The following is a 23,610-nucleotide window of genomic DNA, read 5'->3' as shown; positions in this document are numbered from 1 at the left end:
GAAGTGCAGTATAGGATATGTTTACAGTAGAAGTACAGTATAGTATCTGTTTACAGTATAAGTACAATATAGTATTTTTTACAGTAGACGTACAGTATATTATCTGTTTACAGTAGAAGTACAGTATAGTATCTGTTTACAGTAAAAGTACAGTATGGTATCTGTTTACTAACCAAGCTAACCTGAACCACACTAACCTGAACCAAGCTAAGCTGAACCAAGCTAACCTGAAACAAGCTAACCTGAACCAAGCTAAACTTACCTGAAATAGTCGCTGCAGTCACACAGGAGGGCCTTGTGGGCATTCAACTCAGTGCTGTTGACTTTAATAACCACATCACAGAGCCTTCCCTCCAGATGCAGTTCATTAAGGATTGTACAGGACATTGTTTACTTTTCCATGTGGTGATTTTAAAATGGTATCTACAGAATATATTCAAACTTACAGACAAGTAGCCGGAAACAACAAGTGATCTCACTTGTCTTCTGAGATCTGCTGAGAGAATTGTTGAATATATACTGTACACAAATGTTCTAGAATGTTCTATTATGACAGCATACTGTGACATCACAAATGTTCTAGAATGTTCTATTATGACATCATACGGTGCCATCACAAATGTTCTAGAATGTCTATTATGACATCATACTGTGACATCACAAATGTTCTAGAATGGTTCATTATGACATCATACTGTGACATCACAAATGTTCTAGAATGTTTGATTATGACATCATACTGTGACATCCAGTGATGGGAATAACGGCGTTATAAATAACGGCGTTACTAACGGCGTTCGTTTTTTCAGTAATGAGTAATCATTACTCTTCCAATCTTAATAACGCTGTCACCGTTACTGCCAAAAAATGCGGCGCGTTACTATGATTGAAGCTGTTTTTTTCATCAGACAGAACTCTGTACCGAGAAGCAATACTTGTTTTCCTTGGTTAGTGGGCAGTGCGCGATTGGCTGAGGTTGAGTAAAATGTCATGGTAAGAGGTAGAGGTGTGCGGGTGTGAGTGGCTATGTGTCTGTCTGTGTGTGTGTGTGTGTGTGTGTGTGTGTGCGTGTGTGTGTGTGTGTGTGTGTGTGTGTGTGTGTGTGTGTGTGTGTGTGTGTGTGTGTGTGTGTGTGTACTTGGAGAGCCAGCTACGTTCTCAGGTGGTACTTGGTGTAAAAAGGTTGAGAACCACTGATAGTTATAGCTCTGCAAACACTGCCACGTATTCCTATATTTTAGAGCGTTTGCCTGTTAACACATCAAGTGCCGTTCAGCAGGGGGCGCTGTGGGCCGTGAGTGTTTGCAGTGCTAAAACTATATTAAATATTATAGCTATGGATCTAATAACATTGTCGATTGTCAGTGAGTTTCTTCCGGTCAACATGCAAAAAACAAGATAATTTTTTTCATCCGTACATTTCCGTTTTATACTGTGGTGAATATGAGTATAGTTTGAGTGATTCTGAGTAATCCCAGGAAAAGACACGAAAACAGCGTTCCTCGCTTGGATCAACAATCAATCTGAAATCAACGCTAGATTATCAGTATTATCTTTCATCATGCATGCATGAAAGGGGATTTGGAGCGGGGCGCCCCTCCGTGCTGTGATCACTGCCAACGGGACACACCACACACACACACACACACACACACACACCACACAGACACACGCTTCGATCGCGGGGAAAAAAATATCGGATCAATGCAAGATTGATAACATATAGTCCTTACCTTGTCTCTGATGTACTGCAAAAAGAATAATCCAATCTGATCGCCATTCCAAATATCCACAGCGATCCTGTGTCCAGCGTTATCCAGCATTGGACATGAACGGGCGGGCGGGTGTTAGGAATCCAGGTAAGAATGTTGAGTTCAAGTGTGGCACGGAAGAAGGAGACAGAGAGGGTGTTGCTCTTCTCGAATACGTGTTCTTTTATTATCAGAACCACTTTGAGCGATAACATTACTTTACAAGGTAAAGCAGGTAAATAGTAATACAAGGAAAGATACTTTGATAAACAACTTAAGGAAAGCAATACGAGAAAACGGCGGTGAGAGATCCGACTTCTCAACCTAAAGCAAAGATAACTTTAAATCATGATAAGGGGCGAGATATCCGACTTCTGCCCGTGGACGGCTGTTCCCAGTAACACTGCTGAAGAACCGACAGGGAGAGAGGGGCAGAGTATTACTATAAAGGCCTCAACGCAGCCGGCAGACCCAATCAGCACCAGTGACACAAAACACAGGCAGGTGACGACAATCAGGGATAATTACAGAGACAGAGTGAGAGCTCCAGGATGGCAGCAGAGCTTCCTGAATAGGGAGAAAAAGCCCAGACGTTACAGGCGGGGACAGTTGTCGATGCCATCCCTATAAGCGCTTGTTTTGCCGGAGTGTTTAGAACCCGCCCCCACGCCGCAGCTCGGCAGAGAAAACAAACCACATCGTTTCAAATGGAGTGCAATAGCGGCCACAAGGCATTAGGTGGCGGTATCGGACCGTTATGGTCTCAGACAGAGTGCCATTCAGTCCTACAGCATAGCGGGATAAATTATGAATGGAAATAGCGAATAAAATAAATAACGACACAGAAACGTAGATCTACGTTTCCGGCACTCAACCGCTGGGCCACAGAAACGTAGATCTACGTTAACGGCACTGGATGTGTTAACAACACATCGCGCATATCGCTGCGACGCTGATTGAGTTAAGTACTGTTTTTGGGGATTTGTACTTTACTCGAGTATTATTAGGTTTGTATACTTGTACTTTTAATCAATTACATTTCAGAGAAAAAAAACATACTTTTTACTCCTTACATTTAAAACGCAGACCTACAAAGTACAAAGTACAAATCTCGCAGGTCCAACGATTTTAATTAGTATATTTGTTAGTGATGCACCGATGTGAAAATTGTGGCCGATACCGATAACCGATATTAATATTGCTGTTCTGGCCGATACCGATATTTACCGATGTCGATATCTCTGTATAGAAAACACTTTTTTATGATAATCAAATAAAGAGCTATTTTCCAAACGCATGATTTTTTTACTTTTGTAACTTATTTTCAGAAATTACTGATATTTTGAAACTATTTAAGGCCAAAACATGGAAAAAGAAAAAAAATATTTAAAAAAATATATATATATTATATATATTTTTTTTTAAATATCGGCCCATATCGGCCCTATCTTGATATCGGACCGATACCGATGTGTAAAAAAACTGCCATATCGGCCGATATTATATCGGCGGCCGATATATCGTGCACCACTATTTGTTTCTATGGCCGAACTAACGTTAATAGGATCCCCTCTCAATACACTTGACTACATAGTGTAGTTGCCAGTAAAACAAGGGAAAATATATTTTGTGAGACAAAACGATATTCACATAAACTTTTTAAATATAATTTAACAACTATTTGAATATTCCAAAATCGATGCCCATCCCTTAAGGTGTGATGGAAAAATGACCATTGATAAGGAGTGTAGATTTGGATGGAATGACTGTTCTATCAATTCAACTTCTGTGGCAGACCTGCATTCCAGTCTGCTCTCCTCCTGTTTCCTGCCCATGATATCTGACGCCCCTTTGTTCAGGCATTATTAAGAAAGGGTTTCTGTCCTGTTGTCCCGTCCATTGTTCCTGTCCTTGTACAGTATGTGGCTCAGGGTGTATTGTTCCTGTCCTTGTACAGTATGTGGCTCAGGGTGTATTGTTCCTGTCCTTGTACAGTATGTGGCTCAGGGTGTATTTTTCCTGCTCTTGTACAGTATGTGGCTCAGGGTGTATTGTTCCTGTCCTTGTACAGTATGTGGCTCAGGGTGTATTTTTCCTGCTCTTGTACAGTATGTGGCTCTGGGTGTATTGGTCCTGTCCTTGTACAGTATGTGGCTCAGGGTGTATTTTTCCTGCTCTTGTACAGTATGTGGCTCAGGGTGTATTGGTCCTGTCCTTGTACAGTATGTGGCTCAGGGTGTATTGTTCCTGTCCTTGTACAGTATGTGGCTCAGGGTGTATTTTTCCTGCTCTTGTACAGTATGTGGCTCTGGGTGTATTGGTCCTGTCCTTGTACAGTATGTGGCTCAGGGTGTATTTTTCCTGCTCTTGTACAGGATGTGGCTCAGGGTGTATTGGTCCTGTCCTTGTACAGTATGTGGCTTAGGGTGTATTGTTCCTGTCCTTGTACAGTATGTGAAGTGAACCCTTTCACTGCCACACGACTGCATGTTAACCCTTTCACTGGCCACACTACAGAAGGTTAACCCTTTCACTGCCAAGGTTAACCGTCGGTAGTGTGATAGTAAAGGGTTAACCTTCTGTAGTGTGGCAGTGAAAGGGTTAATGACACCTTAGCAGTGTTTTATTTTAAATGCTCTGAGCTGGTAAACACTAAACACACAATGCAGACGGAACAGCAGAACGTATTAACTTCCAGACACAGCGTCTGGCTCCGGGGATGGACTTCCTCTTCCTCTTCCGGTGTCCGGTTGCACCAGAGGGGGGCGTGGCTTCTGCTTCTGGTGTCCGGTTGCACCAGAGGGGGGCGTGGCTTCTGCTTCTGGTGTCCGGTTGCACCAGAGGGGGGCGGGCGCCGCCAGGATCCCTCCGAGCCGTGAGATCTTATCGCCCACCTGTCCCACCCTCTGCTGGGCCGGACACGGCGCGCTGTGCAGTGGTGTAACTGGTCGTTCATGGAGACGCTGAAGACGGAGGGGGAGAGACCAGCGGGGACATCCAATCCAATCCAATCCAACTTTATTTATAAAGCGCTCTAACAGCCACAGGGGCACAAAGTGCTGTACAGAGGCAGCATACTGAAAAACTATAAGCAGCACTAAAAAATAGATAAAAGTACTTAAAAGCATTTAAAGGCCAGGTTTTGTTAGTTTTGGGTGAACTATTTGGAGCGGTACAGCGGCCTCTCTGTGGAGCAGCCAGGTCCAGTGTTCTGCTCTGCACCCTGAGTGTCGGCCGGCATGCCTTCCTACACGGTGACGGTCTCCACGGGCAGCCAGTGGTTCGCAGGGACCGACGACTACATCTACATAACCCTCGTGGGCTCGGAGACGTGCAGCCAGAGGGCGCTGCTGGACAAGCCTTTCTACAACGACTTTGAGAGAGGAGCGGTAAGTGCTGTTACCCTGCTACCTTACCGTGCTACAGTATGTAAGTGCTGTTACCCTGCTACCTTACCGTGCTACAGTATGTAAGTGCTGTTACCGTGCTACAGTATGTAAGTGCTGTTACCATGCTACAGTATGTAAGTGATGTTACCCTGCTACCTTACCGTGCTACAGTATGTAAGTGCTGTTACCCTGCTACCTTACCGTGCTACAGTATGTAAGTGCTGTTACCCTGCTACCTTACCGTGCTGCAGTATGTAAGTGCTGTTACCGTGCTACAGTATGTAAGTGTTGTTACCGTGCTACAGTATGTAAGTGTTGTTACCGTGCTACCTTACCGTGCTACAGTATGTAAGTGCTGTTACCGTGCTACAGTATGTAAGTGCTGTTACCGTGCTACAGTATGTAAGTGCTGTTACCGTGCTACAGTATGTAAGTGCTGTTACCGTGCTACCTTACCGTGCTACAGTATGTAAGTGCTGTTACCGTGCTACCTTACCGTGCTACAGTATGTAAGTGCTGTTACCGTGCTACCTTACCGTGCTACAGTATGTAAGTGCTGTTACCGTGCTACCTTACCGTGCTACAGTATTTAAGTGCTGTTACCGTGCTACCTTACCGTGCTACAGTATGTTAGTGCTGTTACCGTGCTACCTTACCGTGCTACAGTATTTAAGTGCTGTTACCGTGCTACCTTACCGTGCTACAGTATGTAAGTGATGTTACCGTGCTACCTTACCGTGCTGCAGTATGTAAGTGCTGTTACCGTGCTACAGTATGTAAGTGCTGTTACCGTGCTACCTTACCGTGCTGCAGTATGTAAGTGCTGTTACCGTGCTACAGTATGTAAGTGCTGTTACCGTGCTACAGTATGTAAGTGCTGTTACCGTGCTACAGTATGTAAGTGCTGTTACCGTGCTACAGTATGTAAGTGCTGTTACCGTGCTACAGTATGTAAGTGCTGTTACCGTGCTACAGTATGTAAGTGCTGTTACCGTGCTACAGTATGTAAGTGTTGTTACCGTGCTACAGTATGTAAGTGCTGTTACCGTGCTACAGTATGTAAGTGCTGTTACCGTGCTACAGTATGTAAGTGCTGTTACCGTGCTGCAGTATGTAAGTGTTGTTACCGTGCTACAGTATGTAAGTGTTGTTACCGTGCTACAGTATGTAAGTGCTGTTACCGTGCTGCAGTATGTAAGTGTTGTTACCGTGCTACAGTATGTAAGTGTTGTTACCGTGCTGCAGTATGTAAGTGTTGTTACCGTGCTACAGTATGTAAGTGTTGTTACCGTGCTACAGTATGTAAGTGCTGTTACCGTGCTACAGTATGTAAGTGTTGTTACCGTGCTACAGTATGTAAGTGTTGTTACTGTGCTACAGTATGTAAGTGTTGTTACCGTGCTACAGTATGTAAGTGTTGTTACCGTGCTACAGTATGTAAGTGTTGTTACCGTGCTACAGTATGTAAGTGTTGTTACCGTGCTACAGTATGTAAGTGTTGTTACCGTGCTACAGTATGTAAGTGTTGTTACCGTGCTACAGTATGTAAGTGCTGTTACCGTGCTACAGTATGTAAGTGTTGTTACCGTGCTACAGTATGTAAGTGTTGTTACCGTGCTACAGTATGTAAGTGCTGTTACCGTGCTACAGTATGTAAGTGTTGTTACCGTGCTGCAGTATGTAAGTGTTGTTACCGTGCTACAGTATGTACGTGCTGTTACCGTGCTACAGTATGTAAGTGCTGTTACCGTGCTACAGTATGTAAGTGCTGTTACCGTGCTACAGTATGTAAGTGTTGTTACCGTGCTACAGTATGTAAGTGTTGTTACCGTGCTACAGTATGTAAGTGTTGTTACCGTGCTACAGTATGTAAGTGCTGTTACCGTGCTACAGTATGTAAGTGTTGTTACCGTGCTACAGTATGTAAGTGTTGTTACCGTGCTACAGTATGTAAGTGTTGTTACCGTGCTACAGTATGTAAGTGCTGTTACCGTGCTACAGTATGTAAGTGTTGTTACCGTGCTACAGTATGTAAGTGTTGTTACCGTGCTACAGTATGTAAGTGCTGTTACCGTGCTACAGTATGTAAGTGCTGTTACCGTGCTACAGTATGTAAGTGTTGTTACCGTGCTACAGTATGTAAGTGTTGTTACCGTGCTACATTATGTAAGTGTTGTTACCGTGCTACAGTATGTAAGTGTTGTTACCGTGCTACAGTATGTAAGTGGTGTTACCGTGCTACAGTATGTAAGTGTTGTTACCGTGCTACAGTATGTAAGTGTTGTTACCGTGCTACAGTATGTAAGTGTTGTTACCGTGCTACAGTATGTAAGTGTTGTTACCGTGCTACAGTATGTAAGTGCTGTTACCGTGCTACAGTATGTAAGTGTTGTTACCGTGCTGCAGTATGTAAGTGTTGTTACCGTGCTACAGTATGTAAGTGTTGTTACCGTGCTACAGTATGTAAGTGTTGTTACCGTGCTACAGTATGTAAGTGTTGTTACCGTGCTACAGTATGTAAGTGCTGTTACCGTGCTACAGTATGTAAGTGCTGTTACCGTGCTACAGTATGTAAGTGTTGTTACCGTGCTACAGTATGTAAGCGTTGTTACCGTGCTACAGTATGTAAGTGTTGTTACCGTGCTACAGTATGTAAGTGTTGTTACCGTGCTACAGTATGTAAGTGTTGTTACCGTGCTACAGTATGTAAGTGTTGTTACCGTGCTACAGTATGTAAGTGCTGTTACCGTGCTACAGTATGTAAGTGCTGTTACAAAATCACACAATACTTTTAAATACAAGCGAATGCTAGAAATAGGTAAAAAACATTTTTTTTTTTTTAAATAGAGGTTTGAAATTAAATATACTGTGATTGAAACTCTTGATGAAAAAAAAGAAGGAAAAAGAAAGTCAAACCTTTATTTCAACTCATAAGACACTGAGGTTTACAAAACAAGACACAGTTTATCAGCAGTTTCATACGTATAGACGCAATAAATAAGAATAAACCATAGGAATTAGCTGGAGGATCAATGAATGAATGAATGAAAAGGTGTATTGTTTTGTGTATTGTTGTTGTATTGAAATATATTCTCCATATTCCTCCAAACAAATCACAATATCAAGCTCCGTCATACAGAACAATCATAATGAAAAAGAAATTATAAACAAAAAGTCAAGAGCAATGTAGTTAGTTAGTTGACATGTTCAAAAAAAGGAGTAGAGGGAAATTACTTGATATAACATAAATTAGTATAATACATGATATAATATACTTTTACTTATAGTACAAAAAGAAAAAACTTGAGTCGCTTGACAGCAGTAAATACAATACAACACTATAACACAATACAACATAACTTTGTTTATCCGCATTACTCATTTCTATATTTCTCTAATGTGTATTTTTTAAGCTGCTTTTTAAATTGTGCCATATGTTTACTCAGTTTGATGTATTCAGGTAAATTATTCCACAGCGACCTTGGGTTCTATGAAAGGCGCTATATAAATTTGATCTATTATTATTATTATTATTATTACAACTTCACTCCATGCACATGCTTTTCAGCGTAGTGTGTACCATTGGTTGTTTAAGAATCCCTCTCCCTCTTAAGTTATATTCTCCTTCCCTGTCTCTGAACCATCTTTGAATGTTGCCTATTAGTTTATATCTGGCTTTGTATACAATGAGAGCAGTTTTGAAATCAACTAGGTCCATACATTTCAATGCTTGTAGCTTTATAAATACGTTATTGATGTGTTCATAATATCCTACATTGTTGATTATTCTTATAGATTTTTTTTGCATGGTGCATATTGGCTGTAGAGTGCTTTTGTAGGTATTACCCCACACCTCCGCACAGTAGTTCATATGTGGTAGGAAGAGCGTACAGTACAGTGTATACAGTGTTTTTTGGTTTAGAATGTGTCTTATCTTACATAAAACACCAACACACCGTGCCAATTTAGTCCTGACATATTTGACCTGAGGTTTCCAGTTGAGTTTGTGGTCTATTATTACACCCAGAAATGTATTCTCAAATACCCTCTCCAGTTTAATACTATCAATCATTAGTTCAACCGGTGTGTTTTCTTGTATATCACGTTTACCAAATATCATGAATTTGGTTTTCATTTATATTTAATGATAATTTATTTGCATCAAACCACACGTTAAACTTTCAACAGAAAAGACCCGGGGGTTTCCGGAGAGGTAAGAAGAGGAACACCAAGACACCGAGGCCACAACGCTGCAACCCCTAGAACACATGAAATACTCTTGCAACACAATTCTTGGCACAGATGGGCAGAATTTCCAATGTGCTTATCATTATTTACGTCTGGGGATAGTCTTTTTATATTCTAAAAATAACAAAATACTAAAATCCAAAATCTTGGAACCTATTCTACGTGTTTAAATGACTGGTTCTCAGGGTTCCTCCTGCTCTGAACTAGGAAAACTGCTTTCTCCTCTGAAGCCTCCGACACCTGGAACGTCCTCCGACTGACTCCGAAGCTGAAGGTTCTTCCTGTTTTTGCTGCATTTAAAAGTATGACCTCCGACCACTGTAATTGTCTCAGCTGATTTTCTATGGTTTATTCTTATTTATTGCAACTATATGTATGAAACTGCTGAGAAGCGGTGTCTTGTTTTGTAAGCTTGTCGTCGCTAGAGTGTATTTGCTGGGGAAGAGTTTCTGCTGAATACCTAAAATGCAATTGCAATTAGCTATTAACTCAGTTGGTTAGATGCCAAACTTATTTTCGCTGTACTGTACTTTTTCTGTATACTGCTAATACATTCTGATCTAATCTGATCTAGTGAAATCCTGTGCCTGTTGCAGGTGGACTCGTACGATGTTTCCGTGGGGCAGGACCTGGGGGAGATTGAGCTGGTGAAGATAGAGAAGAACCAGTACTGGGTCCAGGATGACTGGTACTGCAGGTATGAAGGAAGGGTCTGTTATTTTCCAACCAGTATAAAAACTCAAATATATCTGTTAATTTGACATATACAAGAAAAGATAATAAAAAAAGACAACAAAAAGAGAAACAGATAAACAAATCATAGTTTACCCTGTTCGAAAAAGGAGTAGGAATAAGTATACTTTTTATTTTTTTACTCCTTTTTAACTATCACAAATTATAATTAAATCTTTAATTATATGTATAAATGTTAAAATCATTTCTTCTATTTCTTATTGACATCTTACACATATTCCCAATAAACACACTTCCTCTTCCAGATCCATTTAAGAAAGATTTTTTGTACATCTTTTTAAACTGATTTATGTTTGTACTCTGTTTTATCTCTAACTGCAGACTGTTCCACAAGTCCACCCCACAGACTGACATGCACATACTTTTCATTTGGGTTCTGATGCTGAGTTTTTTAAAGTTTAGCTCTCCTCTCAGATTATAGCCACCCTCTCTTTCCCTGAATATTTTTTATTTTCATTTTTTGGCAACAGGTTATTTCTGGCTTTGTACATGATTTGTGATGTTTTAAATTTGACCAGATCCATACATTTCAAGGTGTTTGAAACAGTGGGTGTTCTATATAGGGAGGTGTAGTCTGACGTCACTCTGGACCACCCGCAAGGTCCACCCGTATAGGGATTTAGCATTGGTGACGAGCGCAATCTCCGCTACGCCACCTGACCGCTTCAAAAGCTTTACATTTTTGAACAAAATGAGTTCCCTTCTATCACTATCATTATTGTTTAAGCATTTTTGGTTGAAATAAAATTCAACGATTTTTTTTTTACGATTAATTGTGAATATTTTCATGTTGAGCTATAGATTGTGGTGGATGAATACGCACAGAAAGGTACACCATGCAAATGTTCATGCTTTATTTGTTCTAAACGAGACGATTTATAAATGGGCAATGGGGAAATACATTGCAATTTTGCGAGGTGGACCGGTCGGAAACAGCAATGACGTCACCACTACACCTCCCTATATGCTACCTTGTTTTTTGACCTTATTGCTACTTCCTGTAATATGCATATTGGCTGTAGGGTGCACCTCTAGTTATTTCCCCAGACCTCCACACAGTAAGACAGATACGGTAAAAACAGTGAACAGTATAAAGTGTGTAATCATTTATGATAAATAATAATAATAATAATAATAGATCAAATTTCTATAGCGCCTTTCATGAAACCCAAGGTCGCTTCACAATCACAACAATATGCAGAGACACAGCAGTGCATGCTGGGATCTAGATGAGGATGATTCACTGTAGAGCCTTCTGCAGGTGTCATGGGCCTCTAACCCCAACCCTGTCTCCCTAATGGCAGGTACATCTCTGTCAAGACCCCGAATGGAGACCATATTGAGTTCCCCCTGTCTCCCTAATGGCAGGTACATCTCTGTCAAGACCCCGAATGGAGACCACATTGAGTTCCCCCTGTCTCCCTAATGGCAGGTACATCTCTGTTAAGACCCCGAATGGAGACCACATTGAGTTCCCCCTGTCTCCCTAATGGCAGGTACATCTCTGTCAAGACCCCGAATGGAGACCACATTGAGTTCCCCCTATCTCCCTAATGGCAGGTACATCTCTGTCAAGACCCCGAATGGAGACCATATTGAGTTCCCCCTGTCTCCCTAATGGCAGGTACATCTCTGTCAAGACCCCGAATGGAGACCACATTGAGTTCCCCCTGTATCCCTAATGGCAGGTACATCTCTGTTAAGACCCCGAATGGAGACCACATTGAGTTCCCCCTGTCTCCCTAATGGCAGGTACATCTCTGTCAAGACCCCGAATGGAGACCACATTGAGTTCCCCCTATCTCCCTAATGGCAGGTACATCTCTGTCAAGACCCCGAATGGAGACCATATTGAGTTCCCCCTGTCTCCCTAATGGCAGGTACATCTCTGTCAAGACCCCGAATGGAGACCACATTGAGTTCCCCTGCTTCCGCTGGTTAGTGGACGATAAGGAGGTGGTACTCAGGGACGGTCGAGGTAGGTAACTCATTCACATCTCTCTCTCTCTGTCTCTCTCTCTGTCTCTCTGTCTCTCTCTCTCTGTCTCTGTCTCTGAATGAATGAATGAATGAATGAATGAATGAATGAATGAATGAATGAATGAATGAATGAATGAATGAATGAAAACTTTATTTAACAGATTGCAGAATGGGTACAATACAGTACGGCTCAATACACACAATTGTTAAGGGGATGCAGACCAGAGAAAGACGTTCGTCTTGTTTACATCAGGGTCCCCCATTTTCAATTCATAGTGACATTTATGACGTACACAACATACATGACATCATGACATTTATGGCATAGGGACATACATGACATACAGGTATATAGTACTGTTACATTTGTGACATATGATATGCAAATATAATACAGTACTGTTACCCATAGATCCTGACAGAGAGTATATATATATATGATTTGGAGGAGACTGTACATTAGGAGGGGGTGGGTGGGTGGGAGAGAAATATACATACGGTGGGGAGGAGACTGTCTATTAGGAGGGGGTGGGGGGGTTTGGACATTTACGGTGGCCAGTTTCGAATTGCAGTCTCCCGTAGGTGTTCTTTGAGAGTGGTTTTGAATGTGGGTAGGGATTCACATTCCTTTACAGCTTTGGGTAGGGCGTTCCACATTGATGTGGCATAATTGCTAAACGTGTTTAGTCCCTTGTTTGAGCCGAATCTGGGTTTAACATGATTTGTGGAGCTCCCTCTGGTGTTGTGATCGTGGTATTCACTGACCTTTGGGAAGTATTTTGACATGTACATGGGTACCTTGGTCGTGTAGTGTATCTTGTAGACCAGGCCCATTGCAAGTTGTCAAAGTGGGCAGGGGTGAGGTGGGTTCTAGGAGTAAGGTCTGTCTCATTACAGAGAGAGAGAGAGAGAGAGGGGGGGGGAGAGAGAGAGAGAGAGAGAGAGAGAGGGGGGGGGGGGGAGAGAGAGAGAGCGCTCTTCACCTCCCTCTCCTCCTCTCCCTCTTCCAGCTCTTCACCTCCCTCTCCTCCTCTCCCTCTTCCAGCTCTTCACCTCCCTCTCCTCCTCTCCTCTTCCAGCTCTTCACCTCCCTCTCCTCCTCTCCCACTTCCAGCTCTTCACCTCCGTCTCCTCCTCTCCCTCTTCCAGCTCTTCACCTCCGTCTCCTCCTCTCCCTCTTCCAGCTCTTCACCTCCGTCTCCTCCTCTCCCTCTTCCAGCTCTTCACCTCCGTCTCCTCCTCTCCCTCTTCCAGCTCTTCACCTCTGTCTCCTCTCCCTCTTCCAGCTCTTCACCTCCCTCTCCTCCTCTTCCAGCTCTTCACCTCCCTCTCCTCCTCTCCCTCTTCCAGCTCTTCACCTCCCTCTCCTCCTCTCCCTCTTCCAGCTCTTCACCTCCGTCTCCTCCTCTCCCTCTTCCAGCTCTTCACCTCCCTCTCCTCCTCTCCCTCTTCCAGCTCTTCACCTCCCTCTCCTCCTCTCCCTCTTCCAGCTCTTCACCTCCATCTCCTCCTCTCCCTCTTCCAGCTCTTCACCTCCCTCTCCTCCTCTCCCTCTTCCAGCTCTTCACCTCCGTCTCCTCCTCTCCCTCTTCCAGCTCTTCACCTCCGTCTCCTCCTCTCCCTCTTCCAGCTCTTCACCTCCATCTCCTCCTCTCCCTCTTCCAGCTCTTCACCTCCGTCTCCTCCTCTCCCTCTTCCAGCTCTTCACCTCCCTCTCCTCCTCTCCCTCTTCCAGCTCTTCACCTCCCTCTCCTCCTCTCCCTCTTCCAGCTCTTCACCTCCCTCTCCTCCTCTCCCTCTTCCAGCTCTTCACCTCCGTCTCCTCCTCTCCCTCTTCCAGCTCTTCACCTCCCTCTCCTCCTCTCCATCTTCCAGCTCTTCACCTCCCTCTCCTCCTCTCCCTCTTCCAGCTCTTCACCTCCCTCTCCTCCTCTCCCTCTTCCAGCTCTTCACCTCCGTCTCCTCCTCTCCCTCTTCCAGCTCTTCACCTCCGTCTCCTCCTCTCCCTCTTCCAGCCCTTCACCTCCCTCTCCTCCTCTCCCTCTTCCAGCTCTTCACCTCCGTCTCCTCCTCTCCCTCTTCCAGCTCTTCACCTCCCTCTCCTCCTCTCCCTCTTCCAGCTCTTCACCTCCGTCTCCTCCTCTCCCTCTTCCAGCTCTTCACCTCCGTCTCCTCCTCTCCCTCTTCCAGCTCTTCACCTCCGTCTCCTCCTCTCCCTCTTCCAGCTCTTCACCTCCCTCTCCTCCTCTCCCTCTTCCAGCTCTTCACCTCCCTCTCCTCCTCTCCCTCTTCCAGCTCTTCACCTCCCTCTCCTCCTCTCCCTCTTCCAGCTCGCCTGCCACAGGACGATAAGACCAGACAGGCCAAGCAGCACCGACACAAAGAACTGGAGAACCGACGCAGGACTTACAGGCAAGGGACACATGTTCACTGATCACTGATCAATACCTCTCGTTAGGGACACATGTTAACTGATCACTGATCACCACCTCTCGTTAGGGACACATGTTCACTGATCACTGATCAATACCTCTCATTAGGGACACATGTTCACTGATCACTGATCACCACCTCTCGTTAGGGACACATGTTCACTGATCACTGATCAATACCTCTCGTTAGGGACACATGTTCACTGATCACTGATCACCACCTCTCGTTAGGGACACATGTTCACTGATCACTGATCAATACCTCTCGTTAGGGACACATGTTCACTGATCACTGATCACCACCTCTCGTTAGGGACACATGTTCACTGATCACTGATCAATACCTCTCGTTAGGGACACATGTTCACTGATCACTGATCACCACCTCTCGTTAGGGACACATGTTCACTGATCACTGATCAATACCTCTCGTTAGGGACACATGTTCACTGATCACTGATCACCACCTCTCGTTAGGGACACATGTTCACTGATCACTGATCAATACCTCTCGTTAGGGACACATGTTCACTGATCACTGATCACCACCTCTCGTTAGGGACACATGTTCACTGATCACTGATCACCACCTCTCGTTAGGGACACATGTTCACTGATCACTGATCAATACCTCTCGTTAGGGACACATGTTCACTGATCACTGATCAATACCTCTTGTTAGTTCGTTAGGTCGCTTTTATTTAAATAGTAGAAATACAAATAATATAGAGCAGTGCATGGAAACAGGGTGGAGCCATATTACACCATGTGACCCTCCTCCTCCTCTAACAGACAGGACATGACTGTGACTCCTCCTCCTCTAGCAGACAGGACAGGACTGTGACTCCTCCTCCTCTAACAGACAGGACAGGACTGTGACTCCTCCTCCTCTAACAGACAGGACAGGACTGTGACTCCTCCTCCTCTAACAGACAGGACTGTGACCCTCCTCCTCTAGCAGACAGGACAGGACTGTGACTCCTCCTCCTCTAACAGACAGGACTGTGACTCCTCCTCCACTAACAGACAGGACTGTGACTCCTCCTCCTCTAACAGACAGGACAGGACTGTGACTCCTCCTCCTCTAACAGACAGGACAGGACTGTGACTCCTCCTCCTCTAACAGACAGGACAGGACTGTGACTCCTCCTCCTCTAACAGACAGGACTGTGACCCTCCTCTAGCAGACAGGACAGGACTGTGACTCCTCCTCCTCTAACAGACAGGACAGGACTGTGACTCCTCCTCCTCTAACAGACAGGACTGTGACTCCTCCTCCTCTAACAGACAGGACAGGACTGTGACTCCTCCTCCTCTAACAGACAGGACTGTGACTCCTCCTCCTCTAACAGACAGGACAGGACTGTGACTCCTCCTCCTCTAACAGACAGGACAGGACTGTGACTCCTCCTCCTCTAACAGACAGGACTGTGACCCTCCTCCTCTAGCAGACAGGACAGGACTGTGACTCCTCCTCCTCTAGCAGACAGGACAGGACTGTGACTCCTCCTCCTCTAACAGACAGGACTGTGACCCTCCTCCTCTAGCAGACAGGACAGGACTGTGACTCCTCCTCCTCTAACAGACAGGACAGGACTGTGACTCCTCCTCCTCTAACAGACAGGACAGGACTGTGACTCCTCCTCCTCTAGCAGACAGGACAGGACTGTGACTCCTCCTCCTCTAACAGACATGACTGTGACTCCTCCTCCTCTAACAGACAGGACTGTGACTCCTCCTCCTCTAACAGACAGGACAGGACTGTGACTCCTCCTCCTCTAGCAGACAGGACAGGACTGTGACTCCTCCTCCTCTAACAGACAGGACTGTGACTCCTCCTCCTCTAACAGACAGGACTGTGACTCCTCCTCCTCTAGCAGACAGGACAGGACTGTGACTCCTCCTCCTCTAACAGACAGGACAGGACTGTGACTCCTCCTCCTCTAGCAGACAGGACAGGACTGTGACTCCTCCTCCTCTAACAGACAGGACAGGACTGTGACTCCTCCTCCTCTAACAGACAGGACTGTGACTCCTCCTCCTCTAACAGACAGGACTGTGACTCCTCCTCCTCTAACAGACAGGACAGGACTGTGACTCCTCCTCCTCTAACAGACAGGACAGGACTGTGACTCCTCCTCCTCTAACAGACAGGACTGTGACTCCTCCTCCTCTAACAGACAGGACAGGACTGTGACTCCTCCTCCTCTAACAGACAGGACTGTGACTCCTCCTCCTCTAACAGACAGGACTGTGACTCCTCCTCCTCTAACAGACAGGACAGGACTGTGACTCCTCCTCCTCTAACAGACAGGACAGGACTGTGACTCCTCCTCCTCTAACAGACAGGACAGGACTGTGACTCCTCCTCCTCTAGCAGACAGGACAAGACTGTGACTCCTCCTCCTCTAACAGACAGGACAGGACTGTGACTCCTCCTCCTCTAACAGACAGGACTGTGACTCCTCCTCCTCTAACAGATAGGACAGGACTGTGACTCCTCCTCCTCTAACAGACAGGACTGTGACTCCTCCTCCTCTAACAGACAGGACAAGACAGGCAAGAAAAACATTCACAAACTGTAGCAGACGTTGATATTACAGATATTACAGATTAAAAAAAAATAATTATCCTCTCTTTCTCCGATTTTTCTCAGTTTTTCTCCCCGTTCCAATGTAGTCGTTGTGCCAATTCCCCCCCCCTCCCCTACCTGGTCGTTGTGCGCATGTTCCCCCTACTGGTCGGTACAAGGGAACCCTGAGGTCTATCACACGCTTCCTCCGACATGTGCGGCGACAGCCAGTGGCTCTTTTTTCACCTGGCAGCGAGGACTCTCATTGGTGAAGCGTAACGCGTGGGAGGTCACGCTGCCTTCATCAAGTCCTGCTTTTCGCTGAGCAGGCGCCCAGACCTGACCTGTAGGCGTCGCTGTCCACAACGCCAGATTACCACCCACGACTTCCCTCCCCCTAACTCAGCCAAACGAGTTAGTATGACGATCGGCCCAAGCCTCAAGCAATGCTGACTCCGGGAGTCGAGACCGCAGCCTGTTGCATTGGTGATGAGCGCAATCTCCGCTACGCCACCCGACCGCCCCAGATATTACAGATATTACAGATATTACAGATATTACAGATACTACAGATATTACAGGAACTATAATGACTGTAATGAACACAGGAACTATAATGACTATAATGAACACAGGAACTGTAATGAACACAGGAACTATAATGACTGTAATGAACACAGGAACTATAATGAACACAGGAACTATAATGACTATAATGAACACAGGAACTGTAATGAACACAGGAACTATAATGACTGTAATGAACACAGGAACTATAATGAACACAGGAACTATAATGACTGTAATGAACACAGGAACTGTAATGAACACGGGAACTATAATGACTGTAATGAACACAGGAACTATAAAGAACACAGGAACTATAATAAACACAGGAACTATAATGAACACAGGAACTATAATGAACACAGGAACTATAATGACTATAATGAACACAGGAACTATAATGAACACAGGAACTATAATGAACACAGAAACTATAATGAACACAGGAACTATAATGACTATAATGAACACAGGAACTATAATGACTATAATGAACACAGGAACTATAATGACTGTAATTAACACAGGAACTATAATGAACACAGGAACTATAATGAACACAGGAACTATAATGACTATAATGAACACAGAAACTACAATGAACACAGGAACTATAATGAACACAGGACCTATAATGACTGTAATGAACACAGGAACTAGAATGAACACAGGAACTATAATGAACACAGGAACTATAATGACTGTAATGAACACATGAACTATAATGAACACAGGAACTATAATGAACACAGGAACTAGAATGAACACAGGAACTATAATGACTGTAATGAACACAGGAACTATAATGAACACATGAACTATAATGAACACAGGAACTATAATGAATGTAATGAACACAGGAACTATAATGAACACAGGAACTATAATGAACACAGGAACTGTAATGAACACAGGAACTATAATTAACACAGGAACTATAATGACTGTAATGAACACAGGAACTATAATGAACACAGGAACTGTAATGAACACAGGAACTATAATGAACACAGGAACTGGAATGAACACAGGAACTATAATGACTGCAATGAACACAGGAACTATAATGACTGTAATGAACACAGGAACTATAATGAACACAGGAACTATAATGAACAAAGGAACTATAATGACTGTAATGAACACAGGAACTATAATGAACACAGGAACTATAATGAACACAGGAACTATACTGACTGTAATGAACACAGGAACTATAATGAACACAGGAACTATAATGGACACAGGAACTATAATGACTGTAATGAACACAGGAACTATAATGAACACAGGAACTATAATGAACACAGGAACTATAATGAACACAGGAACTATAATGACTGTAATGAACACAGGAACTATAATGAACACAGGAACTATAATGCACACAGGAACTATAATGACTGTAATGAACACAGGAACTATAATGAACACAGGAACTATAATGAACACAGGAACTATAATGACTGTAATGAACACAGGAACTATAATGAATACAGGAACTGTAATGAACACAGGAACTATAATGACTGTAATGAACACAGGAACTATAATGAACACAGGAACGGGCAGACCCCAGGTGGTAAGAGCAGGCAACTGCACCTCCTCATCCATCACGCTCAACATAGGGGCCCCCCAGGGCTGTGTTCTGAGCCCCCTCCTCTACTCCCTGTACACACATGACTGCGTGGCACAGCGGAACAACAACACAATCATCAAATTTGCTGATGACACAGTAGTGGTGGGCCTGATCTCTGCCAACGACGAGAGGGCCTGCCTGGAAGAGGTAGAGAATCTGTCACAGTGGTGTCAGGAGAACTGCCTCTCCCTGAACGTCAGCAAAACAAAAGAGATGATTGTGGACTTCAGGAGGTCGGGGGTCAAGGACTACAGCCCCCTCAGCATCGACGGGGCACCGGTTGAGAGAGTGAACAGTTTCAAGTACCTCGGAGCCCACATATCCGAGGACTTGACATGGACCACACACATTGACAGTGTTGTGAAGAAGGCACGACACCGCCTCTACTTCCTCAGGCGCCTAAGGAAGTTCCAAGTCAGTCAGAAGATCCTTAGGAACTTCTACTCATGTACAATCGAGAGCATCCTGACTGGCAACATCACCTCCTGGTTTGGGAATAGCACTGCACAAGACCAAGGGCGGCTACGTGGCGTAGTGGGCAAGGCGCTCACCACGAAATGCTGGAGACGCTGGGCTCGCCAGTTCGAGCCCAGCGCTCCACATTTGCTTTCAGTTTAGCTGGTCGTCCGTACTAATACACATTGGCCGTATTAGGGGGTGGGAAACTGATGGGTGGGAATCAGGGCGTTGTGGACAGCGACTCCTACAGGTCGGTTGGTGCGCCTGCGCAGTAGAATCAGGAAGTGTCGGGGGCAGCGTGAGCCTCCCACGCTTTACTCCTCGCCACTGAAAGATCGAGCTGCGCAGGTGAAAAGATGCGACTGCTGTTACCTCAAGTACCGGAGGGGACTTGTGCTATGTATGACTTAGTCCACATTGCAGCCGGCTTGTGGGAGGCAAGAAACAGCGTCCGTGACAGGGGAGGGTTGAATTGGATGATACGAAATTGGAATGGGAGAAAATATAGAAAATGGGAGAAAAAGTGGATAAAAAAAAGCACTGCACAAGACCGTAGCAGACTACAAAGAGTGACACGTTCAGCCGAACGCACAATTGGAGGGGGGCTTCCCACCCTCCAGAACATTTACAACAAGCGGTGCAGGGGGAAGGCTAAGATAATCATCAAGGACTCCAGCCACCCGAACAACTGCCTCTTTGAACTGCTGCGGTCAGGCAAGCGATACCGGAGTCTTAAGGCGAGCACAGAAAGACTCAGAAGAAGCTTCTATCCCCAGGCCATCAGGCTGCTCAACGAACAATTAACACTATGCAACAACCATCAAATGCACACAGCACACACATCCACACGCACACACTCACTTTAAACAAACAACTCACTGCAGCACCCACTTTACACACTTTAGAACACCTAAACACACTTTACACTTTATATTTATTGGTAAAGGATTTGCACTACAACTCGTACACCTTACTGTAAATTGTACCTAAATTGTACCCCATCCCATTTCTGCTCTGCACTATAGTATTGTATATTAGTACATTGCATAGTATATTGTATATTGTATGGTAACTCAGTTACTTCTATTCTGCATCGAACATTGTACATATGTCTATACTGAACACTGTGACCTCTATTTTTACTTCTATTTTACATGCTATACTATTTTATTTCATACTTATCTTGTCTAACACAGTCTCTGGGCGAAACAGTAAGAAGCATTTTGTATAAAAGTATTCTGTACTTCTGTATGACAACTATTAAAGAAACTTGAGAAACTTGAAACTATAATGAACACAGGAACTATAATGAACACAGGAACTATAATGACTGTAATGAACACAGGAACTGTAATGAACACAGGAACTATAATGACTGTAATGAACACAGGAACTATAATGAACACAGGAACTATAATGAATGTAATGAACACAGGAACTATAATGAACACAGGAACTATAATGACTGCAATGAACACAGGAACTATAATGAACACAGGAACTATAATGACTGTAATGAACACAGGAACCATAATGAACACAGGAACTATAATGAACACAGGAACTATAATGAACACAGGAACTATAATGAATGTAATGAACACAGGAACTATAATGAACACAGGAACTATAATGACTGTAATGAACACAGGAACTATAGTGAACACAGGAACTATAATGACTGTAATGAACACAGGAACTATAATGAACACAGGAACTATAATGACTGTAATGAACACAGGAACTATAATGAACACAGGAACTATAATGACTGTAATGAACACAGGAACTATAATGACTGTAATGAACACATGAACTATAATGAACACAGGAACTATAATGAACACAGGAACTATAATGATTGTAATGAACACAGGAACTATAATGAACACAGGAACTATAATGAACACAGGAACTATAATGAATGTAATGAACACAGGAACTGTAATGAACACAGAAACTATAATGAACACAGGAACTATAATGAACACAGGAACGGGCAGACCCCAGGTGGTAAGAGCAGGCAACTGCACCTCCTCATCCATCACGCTCAACATAGGGGCCCCCCAGGGCTGTGTTCTGAGCCCCCTCCTCTACTCCCTGTACACACATGACTGCGTGGCACAGCGGAACAACAACACAATCATCAAATTTGCTGATGACACAGTAGTGGTGGGCCTGATCTCTGCCAACGACGAGAGGGCCTGCCTGGAAGAGGTAGAGAATCTGTCACAGTGGTGTCAGGAGAACTGCCTCTCCCTGAACGTCAGCAAAACAAAAGAGATGATTGTGGACTTCAGGAGGTCGGGGGTCAAGGACTACAGCCCCCTCAGCATCGACGGGGCACCGGTTGAGAGAGTGAACAGTTTCAAGTACCTCGGAGCCCACATATCCGAGGACTTGACATGGACCACACACATTGACAGTGTTGTGAAGAAGGCACGACACCGCCTCTACTTCCTCAGGCGCCTAAGGAAGTTCCAAGTCAGTCAGAAGATCCTTAGGAACTTCTACTCATGTACAATCGAGAGCATCCTGACTGGCAACATCACCTCCTGGTTTGGGAATAGCACTGCACAAGACCAAGGGCGGCTACGTGGCGTAGTGGGCAAGGCGCTCACCACGAAATGCTGGAGACGCTGGGCTCGCCAGTTCGAGCCCAGCGCTCCACATTTGCTTTCAGTTTAGCTGGTCGTCCGTACTAATACACATTGGCCGTATTAGGGGGTGGGAAACTGATGGGTGGGAATCAGGGCGTTGTGGACAGCGACTCCTACAGGTCGGTTGGTGCGCCTGCGCAGTAGAATCAGGAAGTGTCGGGGGCAGCGTGAGCCTCCCACGCTTTACTCCTCGCCACTGAAAGATCGAGCTGCGCAGGTGAAAAGATGCGACTGCTGTTACCTCAAGTACCGGAGGGGACTTGTGCTATGTATGACTTAGTCCACATTGCAGCCGGCTTGTGGGAGGCAAGAAACAGCGTCCGTGACAGGGGAGGGTTGAATTGGATGATACGAAATTGGAATGGGAGAAAATATAGAAAATGGGAGAAAAAGTGGATAAAAAAAAGCACTGCACAAGACCGTAGCAGACTACAAAGAGTGACACGTTCAGCCGAACGCACAATTGGAGGGGGGCTTCCCACCCTCCAGAACATTTACAACAAGCGGTGCAGGGGGAAGGCTAAGATAATCATCAAGGACTCCAGCCACCCGAACAACTGCCTCTTTGAACTGCTGCGGTCAGGCAAGCGATACCGGAGTCTTAAGGCGAGCACAGAAAGACTCAGAAGAAGCTTCTATCCCCAGGCCATCAGGCTGCTCAACGAACAATTAACACTATGCAACAACCATCAAATGCACACAGCACACACATCCACACGCACACACTCACTTTAAACAAACAACTCACTGCAGCACCCACTTTACACACTTTAGAACACCTAAACACACTTTACACTTTATATTTATTGGTAAAGGATTTGCACTACAACTCGTACACCTTACTGTAAATTGTACCTAAATTGTACCCCATCCCATTTCTGCTCTGCACTATAGTATTGTATATTAGTACATTGCATAGTATATTGTATATTGTATGGTAACTCAGTTACTTCTATTCTGCATCGAACATTGTACATATGTCTATACTGAACACTGTGACCTCTATTTTTACTTCTATTTTACATGCTATACTATTTTATTTCATACTTATCTTGTCTAACACAGTCTCTGGGCGAAACAGTAAGAAGCATTTTGTATAAAAGTATTCTGTACTTCTGTATGACAACTATTAAAGAAACTTGAGAAACTTGAAACTATAA

At 44.5% G+C, this 23,610-nt stretch overlaps 1 protein-coding gene across 1 annotated transcript in view; it reads left to right on the top strand.

Annotated features, from left to right (window-relative positions):
* Nucleotides 1-4,706: 4,706 nt before the first annotated feature.
* The window catches only part of LOC311236922 (polyunsaturated fatty acid 5-lipoxygenase-like), a 94,194-nt gene continuing 75,290 nt past the window's right edge, over nucleotides 4,707-23,610 (top strand). The window contains exons 1-4 of the mRNA XM_084324718.1: nucleotides 4,707-5,140; nucleotides 9,985-10,085; nucleotides 12,022-12,119; nucleotides 14,452-14,533. Of these exons, the coding sequence (XP_084180844.1) occupies nucleotides 4,991-5,140; nucleotides 9,985-10,085; nucleotides 12,022-12,119; nucleotides 14,452-14,533 (431 nt within the window). The 5' untranslated portion in view covers nucleotides 4,707-4,990. The remainder of the gene's footprint in view (nucleotides 5,141-9,984; nucleotides 10,086-12,021; nucleotides 12,120-14,451; nucleotides 14,534-23,610) is intronic.

This window comes from Notolepis coatsorum (genome assembly GCF_963971535.1).
Source record: "Notolepis coatsorum genome assembly, chromosome: 11".
Classification (NCBI taxonomy): Eukaryota; Metazoa; Chordata; class Actinopteri; order Aulopiformes; family Paralepididae; genus Notolepis; species Notolepis coatsorum.
Note: the sequence above shows the minus strand (reverse complement) of the source record. Positions and strands in the feature narration are given on the sequence as shown.